The sequence below is a fragment of the Manis pentadactyla genome, chromosome 9 (assembly GCF_030020395.1).
Source record: "Manis pentadactyla isolate mManPen7 chromosome 9, mManPen7.hap1, whole genome shotgun sequence".
Taxonomy (NCBI): domain Eukaryota; kingdom Metazoa; phylum Chordata; class Mammalia; order Pholidota; family Manidae; genus Manis; species Manis pentadactyla.
Window position 1 is genome coordinate 58372037 of NC_080027.1, and position 24347 is coordinate 58396383.

Sequence of the window (24347 nt, forward strand, 5' to 3'; positions counted from 1 at the left end):
CAGGGCAGGCTGACCAGGCCTACTCTGAAGTTTTGTTTAAGTAAGTCCTGAATGCAGAAGTGAGGGAGGGGCTGCTAGGGGAACTGAGAAGGGGTGGAAGAGTTGAGAAGAAATAGGCCCAATCAGCCATTTCTACCCTCACACTCCTCTGCACTGCCCTGGGCTGTAAGGAGGACAGCCTGGCCTCACCGGGCACAGGCACTTCTGTGGTCTCTGCCCTCACCAGGAGAGCCTGGAGTGGTGGCCTCCTGCTGCTAACTTTTGTACACAGTAGGCAAACTAGGAGTCAGATGAGGTGTGTTGGGGGAGAGATTTCCTAAAACAATGTTTTCATCTGGCAAACATTTACCAAGCACCAGCTCTTGCCCTTGAGATGTTGTGTGTCTCGATCCTAATACTGACCATCAGAACTCCTAGGGGTGAGAAAAGCCCTGGTGAAAAAAATTCCAGCCTCTCTGGGCAAAGGCAAACTGATGGTGGGTGTGGGGTTCTGGGAATGTGTGCCAGCTCCCTGCAACATGTCCATCTCATCAGTCCTGATCGTCAGCGAGAGACAAGGCTGACAATCCACAGAAGGAGGGAGAGAGATGACAAGAGACTGGACTGGCAGGGAGTAGGTGCTTGATCCCTCTGGGTAAGCAGGATGGCAAGCTGGGTGAGGGTGGGGCCCAAGTCTTGTTCATCTCTGAGTGCCCCTGACAGGCAGCATGGCATGGGAAGAGGAACGAGATTTTGGTGAAGAGGATTCTGGCATAGAACACGGGTGCTCACCATTTATTAATTACATGACTTGGGCAAGCTGTTTAACCTCTCTAACTTGAATCCTGGGGTGGTCTGTGAATTCTTCAACAAGCCTCCCATCCACAGGGGTCCTCTCCCCATTAACTGATGACTGCCTTAAAGATGGGAATGTGGCAGAAGTGATTCAGTATGACTGTCAAGGCTAGGTGAGAGAAGTCCACGGAGTGGCTGTTCTCTCGGGACACTTGCTCTGGAAACCTGCAGTGGCCCTGGTGAAAATCTAATTACCCCGAGGCTGCCTGGTGGAGAGAGACTGAGAGAGAGAAGAGAGAGAGTGAGAATGAGAGATAGCAAGTACATTAGACACTGTGGGTGCTCAGGAAATTCTGAATGCTGAATCGAGGCCATCAGCCTGACATTCAGTGGGTGGGTTGATGAAGCAGGGGGGTACCTGCACCTTAGGCCCCGGTGCACAGTCAAGCAGTCATTTGTATGGGACTTCTGGGTATTGTGTTTAAAGTCAACTTCTGGGAACCACCTCCAGCAAGGTGAGAAAGTCAGAACACAAAAGAGGAGGGGGTGGGTAGCTGTATTATTCTACCTCCTGTCCAATGCAGAACCTTCCAGAACTCTCCTGAATGACTTGCTTCAAACTGGGGACCCTGGTTCTCAGACTAGCCCAAAGTGAAAGATGTGGGTCTGCGCTTTGGGTTAAACAAACTCTGCCTCCTTCAAGCCACAGAATTCTATTCTGTCTGTTCTCTTAAGAGGCCTAACAAGGCACAGTGCTAAGTACCCTCATGGCTGCTTTATAAATATATATTCTCAATCCTTATAACCACTATAGGAGATGGGCAAGAGGACTGTCCTCACATTAAAGACAAGAAAACAGAAGTCTGAGAGGTTAAGTGACTTGCCCAAGGCCATCACGGCTTGTGGACAGAAGAGCCAGGGCTCAGACCCAGGCAGTTGGTCTATAGCATCTGTCTTCATAACCAGACCCCATGCTGGCCCGCTGCTGCGTCTTCCCCCTGCCTGTCAGGGGAAGTCAGCTTGAGAAGGAGCTTCAGCCCATTGCAGGACAGAGCCGACAGGGGCCATCCCAGAGCAGTGGGGACAGGCCTTCTCTCCTGACACGGTCCATTGTACCCAGCATGGCAGGGAGTGGCAGGGGCAGAAAAAGCAGGACTGGGATGAAGATGAGGGAAAGAGTTTGGGGAGCTGGGTGTCTGATGCTTAGTCTGGAGACGGGGTTTGGGAGGAGGATGGGGAATGTGCACGCTGTTCACAGACACCTGAGAGGCTGTGCTTGGGAAGGGGGCATGCTGAAGGCAAGAATGAGACCTATATGTGGGTGCTCTCGGGGTCCCGTGTGTGGGTGCTCTCGGGGACCAGCGTGGGTACTCTCAGGAGGCCGATTTCTGAGCAATAAGAAATATTTCTAGGACCTGGATCTACAAGTCTGTGTGCAGCTCTTCCTGTCCCCACAAGTGGCTTTGTTTCCAGGGAGGTAGGTTTTTGCAGTGGCTTGTGGCAAAAACTTTTGAGTCACACAGACTTAGGTTTGAGGTCCGACGCTGCCATTTATTATGTCTGTGACCTTGGGTAAGTGACTTAATCTCTCCTCTGGACTAAAGATATATTAAGACTCACCTGTTTTGAGGATACCATAAGGGAAAACATGCAAAGTGCTTAGTCTGTTGCCTGGCACACAGTGCACGCTCGGTAACAGTAGCAGTATTTAGACAGGAGGGGAAGAGAAGGGGAGGGAAGCATGAGGGAGAGGCAGCAGAAAGGACTTCCCTTTCATCTGCCAGGTGGGCCCCCAGGAGGACAATGGGTGCCCTGGCCCACGTGGGCAGGGGCTTGGCGGCTGCTGGCTGCCCACTGGGGATGGAGGATGAAGTGGGCATGCGCTGGGGGTGGTGGAAGTGGCACAGCTTTGTCTCTGCCAGTTAATTAAATCTGGAATGCTAACAAGCTTTCAAAACAAAACACAACTCAAGTACTCTCTGGATGGGATATAAGAAAATGGCTCTATCTGAAACTGCAAACAGCTTTGTTGCTGCAGACAAAGGCTCAGTTCTTTGTGCCTCTCTGGAGTGGGGGCCCAGAAGTACAGGGTGAAAAGGGTCAATGAAACTCAGAGAGAGCAGTCCCTCTGTCCCAGCTGCCCACGTTGGGAACTAAAAGAACCCACAGAGAGACCCTGGGGTGACGGGGTACCAGAGGTCTCAAGTGCTTATACGCTTTTACACTCATGCGTTGGGAGGAAGGGAAAGACTTGAGAGAGCATCTCGTTCCACCCTCCCACTGCACAGGTGAGGAAACTGAGGTCCAGAGAGTGAGAGCAGAGCCAGGATTGCATGTGCATCTTTAACCCTCTGGTTCAGTTCCTGCTCGTTAAGCCAGCATGGGAAGTTTCACAGGGGCTGCCTGTGAGTATCTGAAGGCTGAAGCCGAAGCCCCATGGCAGCAGATGCCCGGGTCCTGACAAGTGCCCTCAGATGTCTAGGACAGCCCAGGTGACAGCAAGCGAGCACGAGCGATCCAAGATCACCAAGACAGCAGACTGACACATCCCAAGCCTAGAGTGAGCTGCCCTCAGGTGGCCCTCCGCAGCCAGGGAGGCTCACACTGCGGACACAGCGTCCTGAGATGGGCGGGTGAGCGCAGCAGTCCTAGCTCCGCCTCCAGTGCACATGTGGCCCCGGGGCATCTCACTGTCTCCCTGGGCCTCAGAGGCCTTCTGTGAAGCCAAAGAGCATGACTAGGGGTCTTTAAGGGCCTTTCCAGTGCTAAAGATTCACTGCTGCTATTTTTTAAAAGATAAATCTGAGCCCCTGCTTTAATTTAATTCAATGGCTTCCCTTTGTTCTTCCGACAAAGACCAAAATCCTTGTCAGGGCCACCAATAAAGGCCCAGCATGCACGGGCCCTGCTGATCCCCCCAGCCTTTATCCATCCCACCCACACCACTCCTCCTGGTTCTCCCTGCTCTGCCGCCTTCCATATCCTTGGCAGTACAACCAGTCTGGGAAGTAGAAATAGAAGTCTGAAAACTGGTGGTTCTGCTCAAGGAAATTCTCATACAGTCCCTTTGGAGGCACATAAGCAGAGGTTTCCTCCTGTGCAGTGGCGAGGGTGCAGTGAGTAGACCTGGGCCCTCTGCTCCCTTGCCTTTGGCCATGACGCTCCCCATAGGGCAGGAACTCCACAGTACTCAGGAGGCGTGCCCACGCTCCCTTTTCCAGGCCATCCTCTGGCTATGAGGACTCCACAGCTCCCTGCCCAAATGGCTTGAAGCCTGCATGGGTGCAGGCACACCCTTCGAGGGATGGACACAGCCTCCTGCTTGGGTATCTTTAGGTTTGAGAGTGGCCAGAGAGCAGCTACTGGGCTGGGTGTGGACCATGCTTGGACACGCAGACTGATGTGCCCACGTGCATGCACACAAGGGCCCTTGTGTGCAGGGCTGAGCAAGGGCATGGTGCACCACTAGGGGCCTCACTTGCAGTCTGGCCTCAGTGTGCAAATCTTAGGAGTAGGCCTGCCCATGAGCTGGCCCCCTGGAGATACTGTGAGCAGCACTTGATGATGTGGAACCAACATTGACACTTACTATTACCTTGCCTACCCCCTGCCTCTACCAAGTGCCCCTGAGGAAGCTGCTAGTTCTAGGCGAGGCCCTCACTCTTGCTGGCTGGGAAGGAGCAGAAGCCCCACCATCAGCAGGGTTGCCTGGTTTCTTGCAAATGTGAACACCTACACACAGAGAAGCAGGGAGTGTGAGCGTGAATGTATAAATGTGTTTGGGTGATGGTGAGCAAGTAATAGAGCAAGTAAAGGGGCCTGAAAGAGCAGGAAAGGAGAGTGACCATGTGAAAAGGTGTGTGCACGAGGGAGAAGAAAAATATGTGTGTGTGGAGTGGCGATAATGCTGGGAAACACCAGTGCTTGCCACAGTCCCTGTGGACTGGGTGTAACTGAGCAGGTAACAGAGCACGGGAGGGAAGGAATGTGCCTGCTTGTCTGTACGCGCGTGAGAAGGGGATGCGGTTGCGAGAGAGGAAGAGACCTAACTCAGAATGGGAGAACAAGCAAGTCTGTCTGTCACTAAGAGCATGTCTGGTGGAAGGGGGTGGATGATGGAGCCCTGGAGCTAAGAGATCCTGAGTGTGCAAGAGGAAGAAGCTTGCAGGCAAGGGAGCTTAAAGGTGGGTGTGTGACAAGGTGGCGCGCAACAGAGGGTGCATGCCTGGGTACCTGTGCGTGGGTATGTGTGTACGTGCACGTGAGTGAAAGGCTGTGACAAATGAGAGCAAACACAAGCGTGTGAGCATATGCATAGGGTGCCCCAGGGGTGTGACAGTGCACTTCTTGTCCTGGGGACAGCTGCGGGCTCGGGGTGGGGTGAGGGGCAGTGGCTGGCAATGCCTGAGGATGTCTCCACCCAGAAATCTCAATCTGGGAGGACTATATGACCCGCCTGGTGCTGGCTCTGGTCCAGGTGACCATGGCCGAGAGCGTTAGCCATATTGCCCCCACCGGCAGTGCGTGTGGGAATGTATGAGTCACCAAGGAACATCTGGCTCTCACTCTATCTCGCCTCTCTTCTTGCCCAGTGGGAAGGCAGCAGGGAGAGGGAGAGATTACTCAAGAGCTGTATTTTTACACCATCATTATGTAATTGCTTGCAGTGCCCATGGGCTCCTTCTTAAGGCCCAGCACCCCAATTCTCTTTGCCTTTATACCTCCATTTCCTTTTATATCCAAGGTGCTGCTCAGGTCAGCGGTTTGGGCTGATGCACATTTGCGGAAGCCTGCTCTTTACCAGGTTCCAGGACCACCCTATTTACAATGCCAAACCACCCCTGAGTCCTTCCCCACCTCCCCTCCTTGGCTTTCATTTTCTTCATAGCACTTTTTACCATCTGCCATACTATTATATATTTTACTTATTTATTGTCTTTCCCTTAATAGCAAATGCCTTTATGTTACTTGCTACATGCCACACACTGCTCTGAGCCCTCTATTAATTCATTTAATCCTCTAACAACTCTACATGGGAGTGAATACTGTTCTTGTCATTTTGTAAATGGGAGGCACAGAGAGGTTAAGGAGCTTCCTGGTAATCACCCCAGTGGTAAGTGGTGGAGCCAAGCCTGGGCCCAGAATCCCTACTCTCAACCAGGACACAATGAATGCTGTCCTGTGAGGGTGGGAGTTTTCTCAGTTTGATTCATTGTTGAATCTCCAGTGCTTATGAGAGTATGCAGCACATGTAGGTGCTCAATGAATAGTCAGTGAATGAATGAAGCAATGAGCTCATGAATGCTGGACATGGAGGATGAAACAGACAGGTACTTGCCTTCAAAGAGTTCATGGTCCCATGGCGTAAAGAGACAAAAGCTTATTTCAATATCACATCAAGATGGCATCATGGGAGTTTTGAGAGGCATTAACATGCCTGGTGCCTAGCAGGTGGGGCTTTCCAGGGAAGGACACAGATGGGGACAGGCACAGTGACATCGCCCGTCTCCTCCAAACTTCTGCCTGGGGACAGACACACCTTAGGCCTTCCTGCCACAGTCCACAGCGTGCCGGAGGATGATGGTAGCTCTGTGGTGACAGTGGAGGCAGAATGAGGGAGTGGCCCAGAGCATGTGCTCTGGAGACAGGCTACCTGGGCAAATCCTCACTCCACCAAGTACTAGCTAAGTGACCTTGGACAGACTCCCTAACCTCTCTGGGCCTTGGTCCTCTCACCTCTAGGATGGGGAGAACAAATGATCCAGATTTCTTGGAGCAGTGGAGAGGATTACATGAGGCATACACATAAAAGCACTTAGAACAGTGCCAGGCACAAGGAAGGCAATGTGCCAGTTCCAATGGAGATGACCAAAGCTCCTCTTCCATTCTACACTGGTTGCTGGCTTCCAGGGAGGAATGTGAGAGAGGGCTGGGATTAAACATGTTATGCTTATTACTGTAGCCTCTCTGCTGTGGCTTCATCCCACTTTTCAGAAGCAGCTCTAAGTAGAGCAGAGACTATGTCTATTTTATTTACCACTATGTCCCTAGCACCTCGTACAGTACCTGACACATAGTTGGTGCTCAGTAAGTACTTCCTGAATGAATGCTGATGTGATTACATTTATTTAATCCTTGTAAGGATATTTATATTGCTGTGAGAACGAATATTCATATTGTTGTTCTTTCCACTTATAAATGAGGACTAGAGGCCCGGCAAGGTAAGTGACTTGTCTATAAACACACAGCCTGTAAGGAGAACAGCCAGATTCAAATGCCGAACCCTATGCTTTCTTCTACACCATGCTACTCTCTGGACGCCTATATGTCATGTCCTGTTTTTCCGTGGATTTTTTTCGAGCCAGTGGGGCCATCCTTGGTTGTAGAACCATCTCGGAATTCTATGACTCATATCTGAATCACAGAACTGTTTAATGGTTGAAAGGGATTTTTGATGTCATCTCGACTTCCCACCTATTGTGGAAATTTCCTCTCCAATATCTATCCAGACAGTGTTTGAATGCTCCCAGTGATGGAGCACTCATTGTCTTCCTCTTGAATTATCAAGTTCTATGGCTGGATCACTTTTAGGGTTGGAAAGAAAGTTCTGCATCCCACGGGCCACAGGCCTCTTTAATTTCTATGTATTGGATTTATGCTGGCCTCCTAAAATACACACAGCATGACTATGCTGCCCCCTCCACAAGACAGCCTTTCAGATTGTGCAGATAGCTCTATATATCCCTCTGGAGAATTCTTTTCTTCAAACTAGCTATTCTGTGACCCAACAACGACCACTGTAAGATGACACCCATCCTGGGGCATCTCAACCGGCCATCCGAAGTGTTCTGAGCAATGGCGCACCCTACTGGATAAGGCGTGAATTCCTCAGAGGGTTCACTCTTGGAGGCCTGAGGGGCTTCATCAGCAGCTAGAGCACTGGCTCCCCGCTGTGACTGAAATCACTGCTTATTTTAGAGTCATCATTCCAGAGTCATACCTAGTTGTTTTCAACGTCTGTCTTAAAGAGTGTCACTGAGGACTCCACTCTGTATTTCCTTGCCAATCATGAGGTTTCTGACAAGCTACAGGTTTGGGAACCTCAAAGTTAGAATTCAAAAGGCTGCTTTTGAACAAAAAGGTTTAGAAGAAGAGACAGGAAAATGTACGCTGTGTTGTGGGATTATGATCACTTTTCTGTTTTTTTTTTTTCACTTGTCTTTATTTTCTAATATTTCTCTAACGGATATATGTTATAAGAAGGAAAAAAACACACCCTTCTTTAAAAACAAACAAAAAAGCATTAAAAACTACCCCAACCTCCTTTCCTTTATTCCTGGGTATTTGACCTGGGTATTTGGTCTACAACTGGGACATGCTGCCACCCGATGGGCAGGAGTGCCCTGATGTCATCTCTGGGGTGACTGTAATGGCCGTGGTCCAGCCAGATAGGCTCCGCACAAGCGTGGTCACTCACACAGCTGATGCTTGTAGCCAGGCCTCCCGACAGGGCTGTCAGGTAGTTCTCCACACTATCCACTCCACCCTTGGTTCAGTCACATTCAGGTTGTGTTTCCTAACCTTACCTCTTGAAGGCTGCCTGACACACCACTGCTCGGTGTCACGGCCCGATCAACCCAGACTCCCCAGCTCTCTGTTCTGTTCTCCCAGCACACCCTCAGCTGCCTGCACTTGCATCCATGTGAGCCCAGAGCAGCTCCAAATGACAAGTCAGAAAGACTTCAGGGATCAGAAAACAAATCCTCATTTAAATGAAGACCTAGGGCCCAGCTAAGTCATCCCTCTTGAGCAAGTTCACAGGTAACCAGGCTTGACCCCTGCCCTAGTGTCATCTGGGGTTCTATCCCTCCATTCGGGGCCCAGGGGCACCCAGGTACTGTGAAGACTCACCCGGCAGCCTCTCGCTGCAGCACATGTCCAGGGCCCCTCTCTTGGAGTCATCAGCAGTGTGGTTCTCTCTCTCCTGCAGCAGGATGAAAAATGTGAGATGATGCTGTTGAGCCAGGATCAAGACAAAACCCTGAGCAAAGATAAAAATAAAAAGCCTTTGTTTCTTGCACTATGCCTCTTTGAATAACCCCACTCCATCATGGGGACCAAGGCAAAGACCAGCCCACGGTGGAGCCAAACTGCAGAAGGAGGAGCACAATTCTGCAGGTGTCTTCCATGTGGAATAACCAGCAGAAGCTTCTTCAACCATCCTCATCACCATCATCTCTACCGTGGAAGGAGGGCTTACAATGTGCAAAGCACTTAACAAACTTATCATACTGAGTCTCCATCATGACCCCATGAATAAGGGATCATTCAACAGACTCAGAGAAGTTAAGTAACTTGTTCAAAATCACACAACCCATTAGGGTAGAGCTGGGTATGAAATTATGGTCTAGGACTCCAGGCTCATACTCCCACTGCTGTGTCACTTTGTCTCCTAATTCCTGTGGGTTTGAACCATGGGTGAGCAAGAAGAGGGGTCTGGGTAACACACAGTCTGTGTCCGGCAGCCCGAGGCCTGCAAGTGCCCTCTGCCTCAGGCAGTGGAAGTGGTATGCAAAACTCTTCTCCAGAGATAGCTATAAAAAGGTAGCTATATATGTATTTTCATATATTCTAAATGTTCTATTTCTTTCTGAAATCAGAAAACCCTCTTTCTAGCCCATCAGGATACCCTCTAGGACTATACTGGCATCTAGCTTTTTACCCAATAAAGTAGAAAAAAGTTGCTGGAGATGAGCCAGACCCCATGAAGTGTCTACAGCACAGACATATCCTGAGGCAACTGCACAGCTCACAGCGGCTCCCCCCCTTTGGGCATGGCCTGATATGCAGCTGTGGGCTCCAGTGGCCCCACCTGTCCTTCGTGTCTCTGACCCCTGGCAGTAGCTGACTGATCCAGGGCTGGACCCACCAACCAGACGGGGTTAATTAGATCCTTTCCCCTGCACTTCTCAGATGCCTTCTGGAGGGCCTGGAGCCTGCAGTTGCTGGTGCTGAACTATGGTAGCCACAGTGCCCTGGAGAGATGGTCCCAAACCATCTGCTGCCGAGGGCCTCAGAGCTGCTTTGTTTCTGCCCATCCTGAGCCTTGACTGGCCAATGTGTCTGTCAAGACCATGAGATGCCCCAGGATCCTTCAATAAATTTCAACTTTTTAGCTTCAGCCAATGGATTTTGATTTCTGAACTTAGCAACCAAAAGAAACTTTAATACAATCTTGCTAGCATAAAACTTCTAGAAAGTCTAAGAGATCAGCTGCCTTTCTGCCCACTAGTCCTGCAATCCTGCCTCTTGGACTGGTCCTGAGGCTGATTCTGGGCCCAGATGCAGCTCTGAAACACTAAGAGGAGACAGTCTGGTTTAAGGGTGACCCTCTGACATCTGCTCTCAACTGGAATTGCATTATTTTATCTTTTCCTTACTTCAAATGGCAGAGCCTCTGAGAATCCCAAATTCCCTCTCTCCTGTGGAGAAAGGGCTGCTGGAATCAAGGCCCTTTAAATGTCTTCTGAGTCCCTCCACTTTGGTCCATCTCCACCACCTACATCTTGGTCCAAGTTGGCATCTTTTGTCTAGATTACCGCAGCAGTCCTTTGATGACTGGTGGTCCTCCAGCATCTACTCGTGCTGGCCTCCAAAACGTTCTCCGGATAGGCTCCAATACATATGGCTTCCCAGGTTATACAGTTTACAACCTGCACAACTCAGTGAGACAGGCCTGAGCTAGACTCAACTCTTTCAAAACTCATTTATCATATAATCTTCCCTGAAAAAATACTTTAATGGCATCCTATCGCACTTAAGGCAAAGATATACATCCTTGAACAGTTTACTAGATCTTACATGGTCTGATTCCTGCTTATCCCTCCAACATTATTTTCTGCCTCTTTTCTCTGATCTCTCATTCCAGCTACACTGAACAGGCTCTTTTCTTTACAACACCTTTGCATGTGCTCTCTCTCTGCCTGGAGAGCTTCCCCAGCCCTACTTCTCAGGGCTCTTTACTCATAGCACTTGGCACAGTTTGAAATTTCATTTTAATTTATGTCATTACTTGACTATCATTAGAAATAAGTTATATGAGGACAGGGACTACCATTTCTGTATCTTCAAAGCCTCACATGATGCCCAGCTCATAGTAGGTCATCAATAAGTAAATACTTGTTAAATAAGTGAACATCACTCTGACCTTCTTGAAAAAGCCTCAGAAGCCCCAGACATGGCCATTATCTAAGCTGACTTGAGGGCAGGTCTCTGTGATGCCACTTGGAACCCTCCTCCACGGTTGTTGTCCAAAGCAGTCACCTATCTGGAAGGCCCTTTGTAGCAGAGGAGGAAACTGAGGCACAGAATGGGGCTCTGACTTGCCCCAGGTGATATAGCGAGTTGGTGGCCATGGAGATTGGGACTGAGAACACCTATCCCCATCTCCCAATTCTGAGCTTTTTCTTTTTTTATCCTAAAAGGCACCCCAGCTGGAGGGCACCCCATGAGGGCTGGTCCCTGGCTTGGGTGCAGAAAGGGAACCAAGGTCCTGAGATACCTCTGGAAGGGGACCCATATGTGACTCACAGCTGCTTTCACACCTTGAGCCTCCCAGGCCCCAAGCTGTGTTCAGAATAGCTCAGTGCTGCATGTGTACAGCAGACTCTATAAATAAGCTTCCTAGAAAATGACTAATTTCATAATCAGAAAAGCTGAAAGAGTAGCACCTCTCGTCTGTGGAGGAAAACGGAGCGAGAATGTGCTGTTGGACCCTGTGGTTGAAGGGCTCCAGGCAACCTCAGCCAACACCGCATGTCTAGGTTGTTCAGGGCAGGGTTTCCGTTAGATTTCCAAAGAGAAGAGATGGTCCATTCAGACTGGATGGAGAGACCCAGTCTCTGGGCACTGCTCTCCTTCCTCCCTGCAAAGAGCGGTAATAGCTGCTTTGAGGGGATTACTGCAGGCTCCTTCTCCCTCCTTTGGGCAACAGGAGCAGAAAGCTGGCCTGGCTCCCTACTGCTGGCTCTTAGAACCGGAGAACTCCAGAGATAAAGGGACTTGGAAATCACCCAGCCTGTCCCTCCCTCACTGATGGAGCATGTCCAGGAGGGAGAGAACCTTCCCAAAGCCACTGCCTCATTCAACAAGCATTTGCTGGGTGCCTCCTGGGAGCAAGGCACCAAAAGCTATCCTAGGAATACAGTGGCGGACAAGCCAGACCTCTCCCTACACAGCTCCAGTCTTCTCTGGGAGACATATGAGCAAACATGATTGCACCCACACCTGCTTTAACGGGCATCTGCACCCCATACCTTAGGAAGCTCAGCTTGTAGTGAGGGGGTGGGAGGAGGAAGTCTTCAGCAAGGCGAAGATAGGAACTGATTCTTAAAGGATGTTTCCAGGTGGATGAGGGGTCACAAGGGAAAAGAACTTCCTTTGTAGTGCAAACAGCAGGAGCAAGGCACAGAGGCCTGAGATGCAGGGAACATGGGGCACTAACCGGAAGCAGGCTGGTCAGTGGGCTGGGAGGTGGGGAGGGCCAAGCCTCGGCAGAGGCACATCAGCAAGAAGCAGGCCTCACGTCCACAGATCCTGCCTCCCATGTGGGGCAGCCCTCTTCCACTTCACCACAGGGCTTCCCCTGAACTGAGAGGTTCAGTTCAGGGTCTGGGCTGGGCAGGTGTCTGTGACGGGAAGGGGACGAGAGGCATGTGTTTGAGGAATGGACGTTAGACCAGCTGGTGGCATCTGATCTGCTCCCAAACTACTACTTTTATTTTGTGTAAATATTCACATAACATAATAGTCACCATTTCAACCATTTTTAAAGTGGACAATTCAGTGGCGCTTAATACATTTATAATGCTATGCAACCACCTCCATGATCTCGTTCCAGAACAGATGTGTCACCCTTAAAGGAAACCCTGGCCCCGCTAGGGAGTCACTCCCCTTCTCCCCCCGCCCCAGCCGCAGGCACCCACTCATCCGCTTCCTGACGCTACAGATTTGCCTCTTGTGGATATTTCACATAAATGAAATCATACAGTATGTGGCCTTTTGTGTCTGGCTTCTTTCACTGAGCATGTTTCCTAGGTTCATCCCAGTTGTAGCATGTACCAGTACTTTACTCCTGTTTATGGCTGAATAATATCCACTGTGTGGCTACATTACATTTTATCTATCCATTCATCAAGTGATGGATGTCTAGGTTATTTCCACCTTTTGACTTGTGAACAGTGCTGCCATAAATCAAACTTCTCTTTTAAACTCTGCTCCCAACATGCTTATGACTTTGGGTAATCCTCTCTCACCCTGGGCTCCTGGGGCCTCATCTATAAAATAAAGTGGTCAGACTCCAAGCCCCTTGCAGCCCCAAGATGATGTTATCACTGCCATCTGTTCATTTGTGTGTGTGAAGGCAATGTGTACCATGCAGCTACTCCACCAGGGCTGGGTGCTGGAGACCCAGCCTGGACCAGCCCATCTAGTCTTCCCAGAGCTCGCGGCTGGTGGGAGAGACACAGAGCGGAGAGCTGCAGGGGGCTGGGTGAAGAGTTCTAACAGAGGCCTCTCTGGGCAGGGCTGGGAGCACCTCACCTCTGCCTGGAGGATTGGAGGGGGATGGGTGGGTGCTGTTAAGAGGCATCCTGGAGTGGCTGTCAGCTTCACCCCAGATTTATGCAAGAAATAGCTGACAGGTTTGGGGAAGGAGGCAGAGGAGCCTGTGCCCCCTTCTCAGGTGGGTGAGGGGTGAGGAGCTGGAAGGCTAAAGCCAGGATTCCTGGGTGTGAGGCTCATCCCTCAGGAACCTGCTGTCCCAACCCCAGGCAGACATGCCCTCTATCTTGGGCTTCATGCTTCCTGGGGCCCCAGCGTCCTCTGGACACCTCTCACTATCACCATGGAGCTCTTTCTACCCTTCTGAAGCTCCTGTCCCACCAGATATCTCTATTTTCTGAATCAAACCCATCCACTCCCACTTATAAGCCTTTGTCCATGCTATTTCCTCAGCATGGAATTTCCTTTTCCTCTTCTACCAAATCTTACTCATTCTCAATGTCACCTCTTCCATGGAGCACTCCCTGATCTCTGGGGAGGAATTAAGCTCTCTCCCATCTCTGAGCTCCCCCACAGCCCCTGGCTCACACTCCTCTCCGCCTCTTACTTTGTTCTGCGGCTATAGTTAGCTGTTTCTGCACCTGCCCCCCACAGGTTCCAATGACTTGAGAGCATCCCCACCCCCTCAGCCACCTCTGCATCCCAGGTGTTCAGGGCCTAAGCCTGTTGATAAAGACGCTAAAGGTCAAATGGAGGGCACTGGCAGGGTCTCAGGGTTAGTGGCTGAGGGGACTCAGGGGTGGAGGAGAATCTAGGTAGGAGTTTGCCAATCTAGAAAAAATGGCCAGACCACAGCCAGAAAGAGGCCCATAAAGCCATCCAGTATGCTCAGCACAGAGGGGCAGAGCTCATGCTGGTTTCATGGAAAGCAAATGACTGAGCTGACCATCTCACGCAAACGAGTCATGGGTCCCAGAGCAGGCATGTGGAGGCAGCTCGCCCTTCTCGGGGTGAGCTGCAGGGAAGCGTAAGCATTCTGGCTCCTAACGCATTCCCAAGGAGTCAGCATGGGCAAAGGTGCCATCTGCGGCCAGGGCAAGAAGCTTTCTTAGCAAAAAGCACACAGGAGATATGAATGGAGAAGAGGCCAGCTTTAGAACATCCAGAGAGGGAAACTGAGGCCAGAGAGGTTAAATGACTTGCCTCAGGTCATACACAGTGTGTGAACAGTTGTTTTCAGGTAGTTAACAAAATCCAGATTTCCTTTTGGGAGTTACCTCTCCCTTCCCCTGCTGCTCTGTCTGTTCCTTGCCACAGGGAGGGCCCAAGACCAGAGGTCAGTTACATGTCATTCTCTGTCATATTCCAAAACCTTCTAATAAATGGCTATTTTTGCCCACGTTACTTAGTTTCTGTTGCTGGCAACTGAAGAACTCAGACTGATGCAGGCAGCATACTTGTGGAGCAGGCAGGCTCTGAGCCCAGGACTCCCAACGCTCAGTTCACTGCTATTTCCATCCTGCCAAGCTGCCTACCCGCCCTGCCCAGCTGCCCACTGTCCAGCCATCTGTCCCCATGTCTGAGCAGACTGCAAACTTGGAGTGTTCTGGATCCCAAACACAGGGTCTGCGTGTTCTCTTCTTGGGATGTGCCCAGATAAGTGACTTCTCCTTACTTGCTCTGTGGGTGGGAGACCAGGTTGTAGGTGTGGCAGAGACCCAAGGGAAGGGAAGACAGGAGGGAGCTAGAGAGGCCTGGCCCACAGAGGGGCTCAGGCAACACAGTTTTCCATCTTTCACGTGAGTCTGATTCAGGGTCTGGACCATTCCTTTGTTCAGCTGGTATTTAGCTAACACCTACCGTGTGCAGGCCCTGGTCCAAGACCCTGGGAATACCATGAACTAGAGCTTCTCACAGAATGATGGGAATTCAGGTAAGCAAATGGCAGTGGCCATGCTTGGCCGCTGGTGTCCTATTTGATGGGAGAAATGCAGGGTGCTGTGGGAGTGCTGACCAGGCCCCTAATAGGATTCCCAGGAAGGGAGCTGTGAGGAGGCTTGAAGGAGGAGCAGGGTCAGCAGCTGTGGAATAAGACAGGGGCAGGTGGGGTGTTCTAGGCAGAAGGGGAGCATGTGAATGGGCCTGGAGTTGACAAAAAGCAGGGCACATTCAAGGAATGGGGAGAAATTCAGTCTGATAAGGGGAACGTAGAAAAGGAATATGACATGGGACAGGGAAATTGACTGAAATGCTTGTTGTGACATTTTTCCTTCTTGTTTTGCTTCTCTATCTCCTTCCTTCCAGAGAGGTAAGGCAGCCCTGAATTCCTAGAGCAGCTCTAGAAGGACTGTACTTTCACACCTGTATTTTCTAGATGAGGAAATGGAGATTCAGAGGAGTACAGTGGTCTGCCCCAGGCCTCACAGCTAGTAATGACAGATCTGCCCCTCACTGGCCATGTTCCTGAGCCCTTTCTCTTCTGGCTTCCAGCCTTTGTTGAAAACAATGCTCTGAAAACAGGAAGAGATGAACATGAATAAAACAGCAGACTACAGCACCTGTGCTGTATGTGTTCTTTTAACAAATCCTCACCATAGGTCCATGAGGAAGTAACCCCATTTTACAGATGAAGAAACTAAAGTTCAGGGACTGAGCTGACTCTGCCAGGCTCACAGTGGGTGGATTAGTGGAGGAGCCGAGGTGATTCCATCTTGCCTGGCCCCTGACTAAGGCCCTGAAGCTCACTGTCATGGGGCCATCAGCTTTGTGTGCCCTCCCCAGGGATACAGTGACTGGATGTCCTGCCCTGGACCATGTGCTTAGGTCTCGCTACCGAAAGCAGCAGCCCAGGGATGCCTCCTTGGGAGGCTGGCTTGAGTAAGGAGTGGGATGGTGGCAGCTGTGTTCCATTATTAGAGCAACAAATACACTCACTGGCCAGCCCTGGGCTCTAGTCCTAGGCCACCATGTGACCTTGGGCCAGTCATTTCCTCTGAGTCCTAGTAGCCCCAAATGAAAATCAAAGGAATTGAATTTATTGCCTTTTATAGGCCTTTCCTTAAGGTCAACCTTCAATTCCAGGGCTGCCAAGGTTTAATGAAGTGGATGGTGGTGGAGTGGCAGGGAACCAGCAGAGGGTGCTCCCAGTACCAGGGAAACAAGGCCTTGGTCCATGAAGTCTGGCAAAGGCTGCCCAGCCTTCCAGTGTGGAGGGCAGATCCACCCCAGCCATTTACTGATGGTTGCCAGGTTCAGCTGTGACGATCAGATAGTCCTATGCATGTGGTGGAGCCCAAAGATCAACTAAAGAGCAGGATTTCAGAGTTCAAAGGTCATCTGGTTTAACCCTCTGTTCTCTAAGACTTGGAAACACTCCATTCTGCTCCCTCTCTCTACAGCTCCCCTCCCCCAGGTACAGTTTAGTTTACAATGAGAAAACAGACAATCATAAACATGAAGGCGCGATCACACCTCTCGTGGGGGTGTTCTGGTATCTCCATTCAGTTAGACGCTCACTGCTACCTATAAGCCTTGGAAAGCACTTTCTGCTTCACTGGAAAAGCCCCTTTGTCCCTTCTCTGCTTTAAACCCTTTCAAGACCCTGTTCCCCTGCCACCTCTCCTGCAGAACCCCCCAACCCTCTTTAGGAAGACCTGGTACTCCCCCGGCTGCTCTCACCTCTGATTGGTAATCATCTATCAATGCCTGTATCTCGGACTCATGCGGGGCTACCTATATGCAAACCTGGGGTTTACAATCATGGCTACCTCCTTTTAGGAGTGCCTACTGTGTGCTGGATACCATGCCATGTACCTGCATTACTTCATTCACTTCTCACTCTAACCCTATGAGCTAAACACAGTCAGCATCCCCCGCCTACACTCGTGGAGACTGGGACTAGGAGAGACTGAGTCACTTGCTCAAGGTCACACAGTTGGTGAGTGGCAGAACCAAGAATCAGACTCAGTTTGCCTCAACCCCAGGCCCAAGCTTTATTTAAACTACTCAGTGTACAGCCTCTGACATGGACCTTCCTGTTTCCCCTGCCTCATACTCTATCTGGCACCAGGCAGGTACTCAAGACATCTTTCTCAAAAAAATAAATGAAATATGGGCTAGAGTTTGAGCATGTATGAACAGTCATTAAAAACACCACAGAGCATGGGCTCTGGGATTGGGCTGCTCAAGTATGAATCAGGGGTCCTCCCGTGACTACCCGATCCTGGGCCAGATACTTGACTTCTTTGTGCCTCAGTTTCTTCATCTGTGAAATGGGGATAACAGTGTCTCTACATCAGAGGGTTTCTTAAGAAGATTAAATGAATTTTGATCCTCACATGAAGTTTTTACATCAGATGCAAAGAAAATGCTAGTACAGGACCCAGAAAGCTCCGGAAAATGTTTGTTACCATCATCTTGTGTGTCAGGTGTTACCTGCTTCTCAGTTAATACAGCTCTTCTTTCACCAGATAGGTGAGATCCATGAAGACTCTAGGATGAGTCTTGTGGTATACTAGTAAACTGGTTCTCAGGAAAAAAATAAATAAATAAATAATTTAAAGCCCTAATTTGTGGCAGTTGCCAGTTTCCATGGTGTCAGTGCTCCCAAATGGCTGATTTCAAACTTATGGATGTTAGGAATGATGCTGCCAGTCGTGGGGGAGGTCAGGAGCTTTACTTCAACTCTCAGTGCCTCAGTTCTCTCTTCTGTAAACAGGACCAGTAGCAGTGCCCCGCTCATACTATCGTGGTGCTGAGTAAACATAAGGCCCTTTGAAGAATGCCTTGCACACGGTGCATAAGTGTTAACATACAGTGTCACCTAATATCGTTGAGTTTTAACAACACTCTTCCTTCTGCTGCTTGTCTGGCTCTGCCAGCCCAATCCCAGCACCTGGCCTTTGGCCTGGTGCCCTGGCAGGCAGTCTCTGTCTTGGTCATTTGCCTTCTAGGCCTGGGGCCTTGTCCACTCATGTGGCTCTCCCCACTCCACCTGGTGCTAGAATTCAGACTTAGCCTGTGGTGGGTACACACCCACCTGACCACAAAGGATTTTGTGCTTCTGTTGTCTGCCTGCCTCTGGTTTCAGCCTTACATGTCTCTGGTGCCAACACCCGGCCTGGGCTACCATGGCGGTCTGTGCCTGGTTCCAGCTTGTCCCTGATGGCCCCATTTGTCACCACCTCTGCTCTTTGTGCACTCAAGGGGTGGGGGTGGGGGGAAGCTGGGCTTCATAGCTAGATATGCTCCCGCCTGAGGCTAGGGAGGCCTCTAGTTCCTGCGTGCCCCACTATGAGGTCTGTCCTCCACCATGGCCCCCACCCTGAGATTTAACCCTCTGTGATCGGGTTTCCAGTTCTTTAACCCACCCTTCCCAGGGGCTCCAGGTCTGACTCTGGGGACCTGCAAACAACCTGCCAGAGGGAAGAGGACTCAGTTCTGTGGGGAAGCCCCACTCATCCTCAAGCTGCTCTGAACTGCATTTTTCTTGTACACTGCACGAACCCTGGAGCAGTGATCCCACAGGCTGGGAAGATCCTGGCACTGCAGGGATGGATGGGAGACTCAGGCAAACTGAGGCAGAGGCAGGGAAGGCAGAGTCTGCATTTGCAAACATTAGCTAGGTCTGAGGCTCCTTTGCCAGGAAAGGGAGCAGAGTGTGAGCCAGGAAGTCAGATGGAATGGAAAAGAAAAGAAAGCCAGATGGGACTAGGAGTCAAGGTTGAAAAGGGTCTCACCTCCTGAATTCAGATTTAATAAATATCAGCTGCATACCTACTATGTGCCATGTGCTTTCTAATACCTTCTTTCACTAGACCCTTGCTACAACCTGCTGAAAAAGGCATCATTTCCTCATTTTGCATAGGTCATACTACGCACTTGGAGGGGTTAGGGCCTGGCATGAACACAGGTAAGTGGTCACCTGGGTCACCAATGGAGTACACAGGACAGAGCCTGGTCCTGGGCCAAGGACAGCTCATGCTCTTACTGCCTTGTGCCAGTGAACCGCTAGAAGCCTGGGGCCCAGGGTGGGCTGTCAACAAAGGTCCTCAGTCATGGGTAAAATGCCCCAGAACATGACAGGCTTACCATTCTGAGGTCACACACCTTAAGGCAACCATGGTTCTCTGGAAAGAGGAAGGATTCAGAGACAGAGAGGCCTGGTTGAAATATTGTGCTCTGCCACCTTCTCCCCACGCGGTCCCTGGCCAGTGTCTTAACCACTCTGAGCCTGTTTCTTCCATTGGGACATGGCAGCAGTAAGAGCTGCCTGCCACGGAGTTGTGGCAGACTGTGGAAGTGGCTGAAGGACAGAGAGCACCAGGTGCCCTGAGCAGACACCCTCCTCCTCGTTGCTGCTGGCCCTGCTCAAGGCTTCACCCTTGGCCACTAAGTCAGCCCAGTGCAGGAGATGCTCCTGCTCTTCGTACCAGACAGCAGGGGTCAGCTTCCTATTTCCTTAGCCTCTGTCAGGGGTTCCTGGAGTGCACAAGAAAAATGCAGTTCAGAGCAGCTTGAGGATGACTGGGAACTGAGTCCTCTTCCCCCTGGAATGTTGTTTCCAGGTCCCCAGAGTCAGACCCAGAGCCCTTGGGAAGGGTGGGTTAAAGAACTGGAAACCCAACTTCGTAGGATTCCCCAAATCCTTCTCTGCCACGCATACTGCCTTACCTCCCAGCCACACGCACTCTGTCTCCCCTGCTCCTCCTTCCTGGACAGCTCTGCCTGCTCATTCTCTGTGAGCTGTGGCCTCCTGTCCTACCAAGACCTGCCTCAGCTCATGCCTCCTCCAGGAAGCCTCCCCAGTGAGTCGAGTGCACGCTGACCTGTTTCTGCCTGATTCCATTCCCCAGCATTTGACTTGTGACTCAGAATCTGGCAACAGACTATATCCCACCTGGGGCTGCTCCCTGGCTCTCCTGGGATGTGGAGCAGACCCATCATTCCTGAAGATTCCCTCTTCCTCCTGTCCAGTCAGCACCTGACCTCCGAGGGAACTGTTGCTTCTGTGAGCAGCCCAGGCTGAGAAGGGCTAGGGACAGGCCTCCTTCTGTATTGCCACGACAGGGAGCCCAGGGCAGAGGAGGAGGGATGGAAGGCAGGGTGATACGCATTCGGCTCTTTCATATACACTCTGATCGGGAAGGAGGAAGAAGAGAGTGAAAAGGAGTGACAGAGGAGGCAAGGGCAACTGAGACTGAGGACCAGGGTCCTAAGAGGACAGATCAGGCCCCTGATTCAGCTGCCTTGTATCATGCTTGAAGGCTGTCTATGGAGTATCCCCCCTGATAATGTAACTCCATGGCTCAATACTCCTCTCTGAAAACCCTTGGAATTCACCTCCTCCAGGAAGCCATCCCTGATTGACTCTGTTCTTCTCTCTGTCCCCTTGGCTGTTTTTGCTGCACAACTTTGTGCTCATCAATGTCATTTCCCATGACGCAGAGTCCTCTGGGGAAGGGCTGGAAGTCTCTGCCTCACTGGCACTGTTTCACTCTACATTTATCATCTGTACTCAGATATGGGTTATACTGCTTTTCTTGACCACCTTTCTTTTATCAGCTTAAGGGTGGCTTGGGATATATTTTGCAGATAGTTTAAACCCAGTCTGCCTCCAAGATAATTTTGAGACAAGGTCTGCTATAATTTTATGTCCATTTCTTTACTATCAGGCTCTGGATTAGGCCTATAAGGATACACAGATGACTAAGACCCAGCCCCTGCCCTCGGCCAGCTTCTAGTCCAGCGAGTAGAGTCAGAAATGTGCTAAATGTCAACTGAGGCCGTCTTATGGAGGGCCTGGGAGGGCACGACAGGAAGGTCCGGGAAGCTGCGCGGGTGGATGATGTCCGAGCATCTCAAGGACAAGCAGGAGTTCAGCAGACAGTGGGGAGGGCAGTCCAGGCAGAAAGCGTTGCAGGGGCAAAGGCCTGCACAGATGCAACGGCAGGGCGAGCCAGGTGGAGGGCCCCTTTGTGTGGCTGGAGACAGGGCAGGAGAGGGGATTCTCATCACATGGCAGAGGCCTTTGTGCATCAGGCTAAGACATACTGCCTTTAACTCACGGGCCATTGTCCCCAGCCTGATTAAGGCAGGATCGCCATTCTAGGTGGCATTTAAAAATCTGTGTGAGTCAGGGGATGAGGTGCAAGGACACTGATGGGTCTCCAAAACTACTTTTTGACACAAAAGACCACATGCTAGGATTCTGTTTACATGAAGATCAAGAGCAGACAAACCATCTACAATGACAGAAATGGAAGGAGCAACAGTTCCCTCGGAGGGCAGGTGCTGACTGGACAGGAGGAAGAGGGCATCTTCAGGGATGATGGGTCTGCTCCACATCCCAGTCATGGTGATGGCAGTATGATTTCTTTCAATCACCAAAACTCAGAATGCTTAAGGTCTGTGTGTTTCCCTGTTTATAAAATATATCTTAAAAATATATCACACACTCAGGAAAAAGTGTGTGAGTGTTGCTGGTTGTCACAGTGACTGAAGGTTGTTACTGGCAAATACTTAGGGGATAGGGACAGGGATGCCTTCACAACAAAGAACTCTCCATTCAAAGGCCAGGAAGGTCCTTGTTGAGCAATCATACAATATTGTATGCAAGCCACGGGGAGCCACAAGGGGTTTAAAGAGCAGAGAGAACTGGTTACATCTGGGTTTGGGGAAAGCAGGGCTTTGGTGGTGACAGCTGCCCACAAGGTCCAGGTATCTCGGGGCAGTGAAGTGGTGCAGAAGTGCACATATGGCCTCCCCTGCCACTCCTGGGCCTTGTATTTGGCCAACTCCCACCTGCTGGTCCAAGGCTGCCCTCTGAGGCCCCCACAAGGGGCTGAAGGGAGGACAGCTAGGGTAGTCAGAGGCCGCAGATGCCAGAGGGAAAAGGACATGGCCCACCCCGGCCTCCCTGTCTCATGATAAGCAACAGAGATAACGAATGGCCATCTTCTTCTGAAATGGACTATCAGTGAGGTGGGGTGCCCTGGGAGTGAGAGTCTCTGGAAATGGGACTGGCTAACGCAGCGGCTACAGTAAACCATCTTCCTCAATCAGGGGCAGAAAAACACAGCCGACTTCCAGTAAAATGTACACCTGGCCCTTTCTTTCAGGAAGTCTTCTCGGACCTCCAAGCTGGGCAGGTGCCTCTCCTGTGTTCCCACAGCCCTGGCCTGTCACAAGAGCACAGTTATTGCCTAGGTCTGAATTCTGGCTCTGCCCTTTACTTGCTGTGTGTTCTCGGAAGTTTGCTTAAGATCTCTGAATCCTTAAGCTGAGGCTAAAAATCTGCCCTGAACTGTTAGGAAGATTAGGTGAGATAATGTGGTAAGCACTCAGAATAAGTCAGTGCTTATCATCATGATGGCACACATCAATACAGACCCTGCTGCCAGGTTACTTCTCCAGCACTCCCAGCAGTTGTAAGCTCCTTGAGGGCAGGATTCTCATGGCCGTGATGATTTCATGGTGCAGTAAACACCTGTAAGCATGAATGAATTCCATCCACTAACATCTCTCCTGAGAGCTTTATTTTTCTACTCACAATGTCTCTACATCACAGAAACTCTTCAGAAGTGGAAGCTGGATTCATTTTTATTCCCTCCCCTCTCGTACCCTCTGTATGACCTCCAAGGCCATGCAGAATCCACAAAACTTTACTTTTTTAAATTAATGGCTTCTTCCTAGACTCCCAACTCTTAAGACTTTATTCAGTGGTCTTTTTCATTCTAGCCCCACCAAAATCCTTTTTTAAAAAAGCACTCCATGGTTCCTCAAAAAGTTAAACACAGAATTACCATGTGATCCAGTGAATCCACTTCTAGGTATATATCTAAAAACTGAGAGCAGAGGCTCAAACAGATACTTGAACATCAATGTTCATAGCAGCATTATCCAAAGGGCCAAAGGGTGGAAGCACCCCAAGTGTCCAACAGTGGATGAATGTATAAACAAAACGGGCTATATATATAAAATGGAGTATTATTCAGCTTAAAAAGGAAGGGCATTCTGATACATAATACAACATGAATGAACTCTGAGGGCATTATCTAAGTGCAGTAAGTCAGATACAAAAGGACAAATATCGTATGATTCCACTTACATGAGGTACCTAGAATAAGTGAATCCATAGAGACAGAAAGGAGAATACAGGCTATCGGAAGCTGGGAGAAATGAGGAGTTATCGTGTAATGGGAACAGAGTTTCAGTTTTGCAAGATGAAGAGTTCTATGGATAGACAGGGATGGTGCACAACAGTGTGAATGTATTTAATACCATTGAACTGTCCACTTAAATACGGTTAAAATAGTAAGTTTTAGGTACTTTACCATATTTTTAAAAAGCACCCCATAGTGAACCAGAAAAATACTGGAGGGCCTCCATCTGAGGTCTGGCAGAGCTGGATGCCCCTCCCTCACCTTCACTGCTCTGCGGACGTCGGCCTCCTGACTCCTGACTTCGCTCTCCTCATCCCCATGGCTCCAGCTCCCGCTCCAGCATCCCATTCTCCTTTTACCCCAGAACCCAGGGCCATGACATTTGTGTCCACGAAACCAACCTGCACCTGTCCACAGTCATCACTCTCTTTCCCTTGCGCACTTCTCTAAGCCCCCTTGGCCACATCATGCCCTCTTGAGGATGCCTCAAACAGATGCCTTGAGCATCTGAGATGGAAACGCTGTGCTTGATAATCACTACTGCCCATGTCCACCAATGAAAACATGGTGGAACAAAACACGGTTAAGCATTGAGGATAAGATGATGATCATGTATGAACACAGAGGTCACGATAAAATTCGAAGTGAAAAATGTAGGGTACAAAACTAGCTGCGGATGGATTTCAACTATTAAAAAGTACTGATCATTAGAAGAAATGGAATGGGACAAACAAAATCATGGTAACTTCATATTTGTTCTATGGTATAGTTGTGTTATTTTTACAATGTATGTTTTTTAAATGTTGGGCAACACTGTTAGGTTGATGATGAAATACACAATTTGTGTTG

General features: G+C 50.1%; 1 protein-coding gene across 2 annotated transcripts in view; it reads right to left on the bottom strand.

The window, feature by feature from the left end:
• PTPN5 (protein tyrosine phosphatase non-receptor type 5) overlaps window positions 1-24347 on the bottom strand; it is a 49746-nt gene that overhangs the window by 19399 nt on the left and 6000 nt on the right. Inside the window, exon 2 of one of the 2 annotated variants that reach the window (XM_036920153.2) lies at window positions 8686-8815. In XM_036920153.2, the coding sequence (XP_036776048.2) occupies window positions 8686-8710 (25 nt within the window). In that variant the 5' untranslated portion in view covers window positions 8711-8815. The remainder of the gene's footprint in view (window positions 1-8685; window positions 8816-24347) is intronic. The other variant, XM_057507458.1, reaches the window with a different exon arrangement.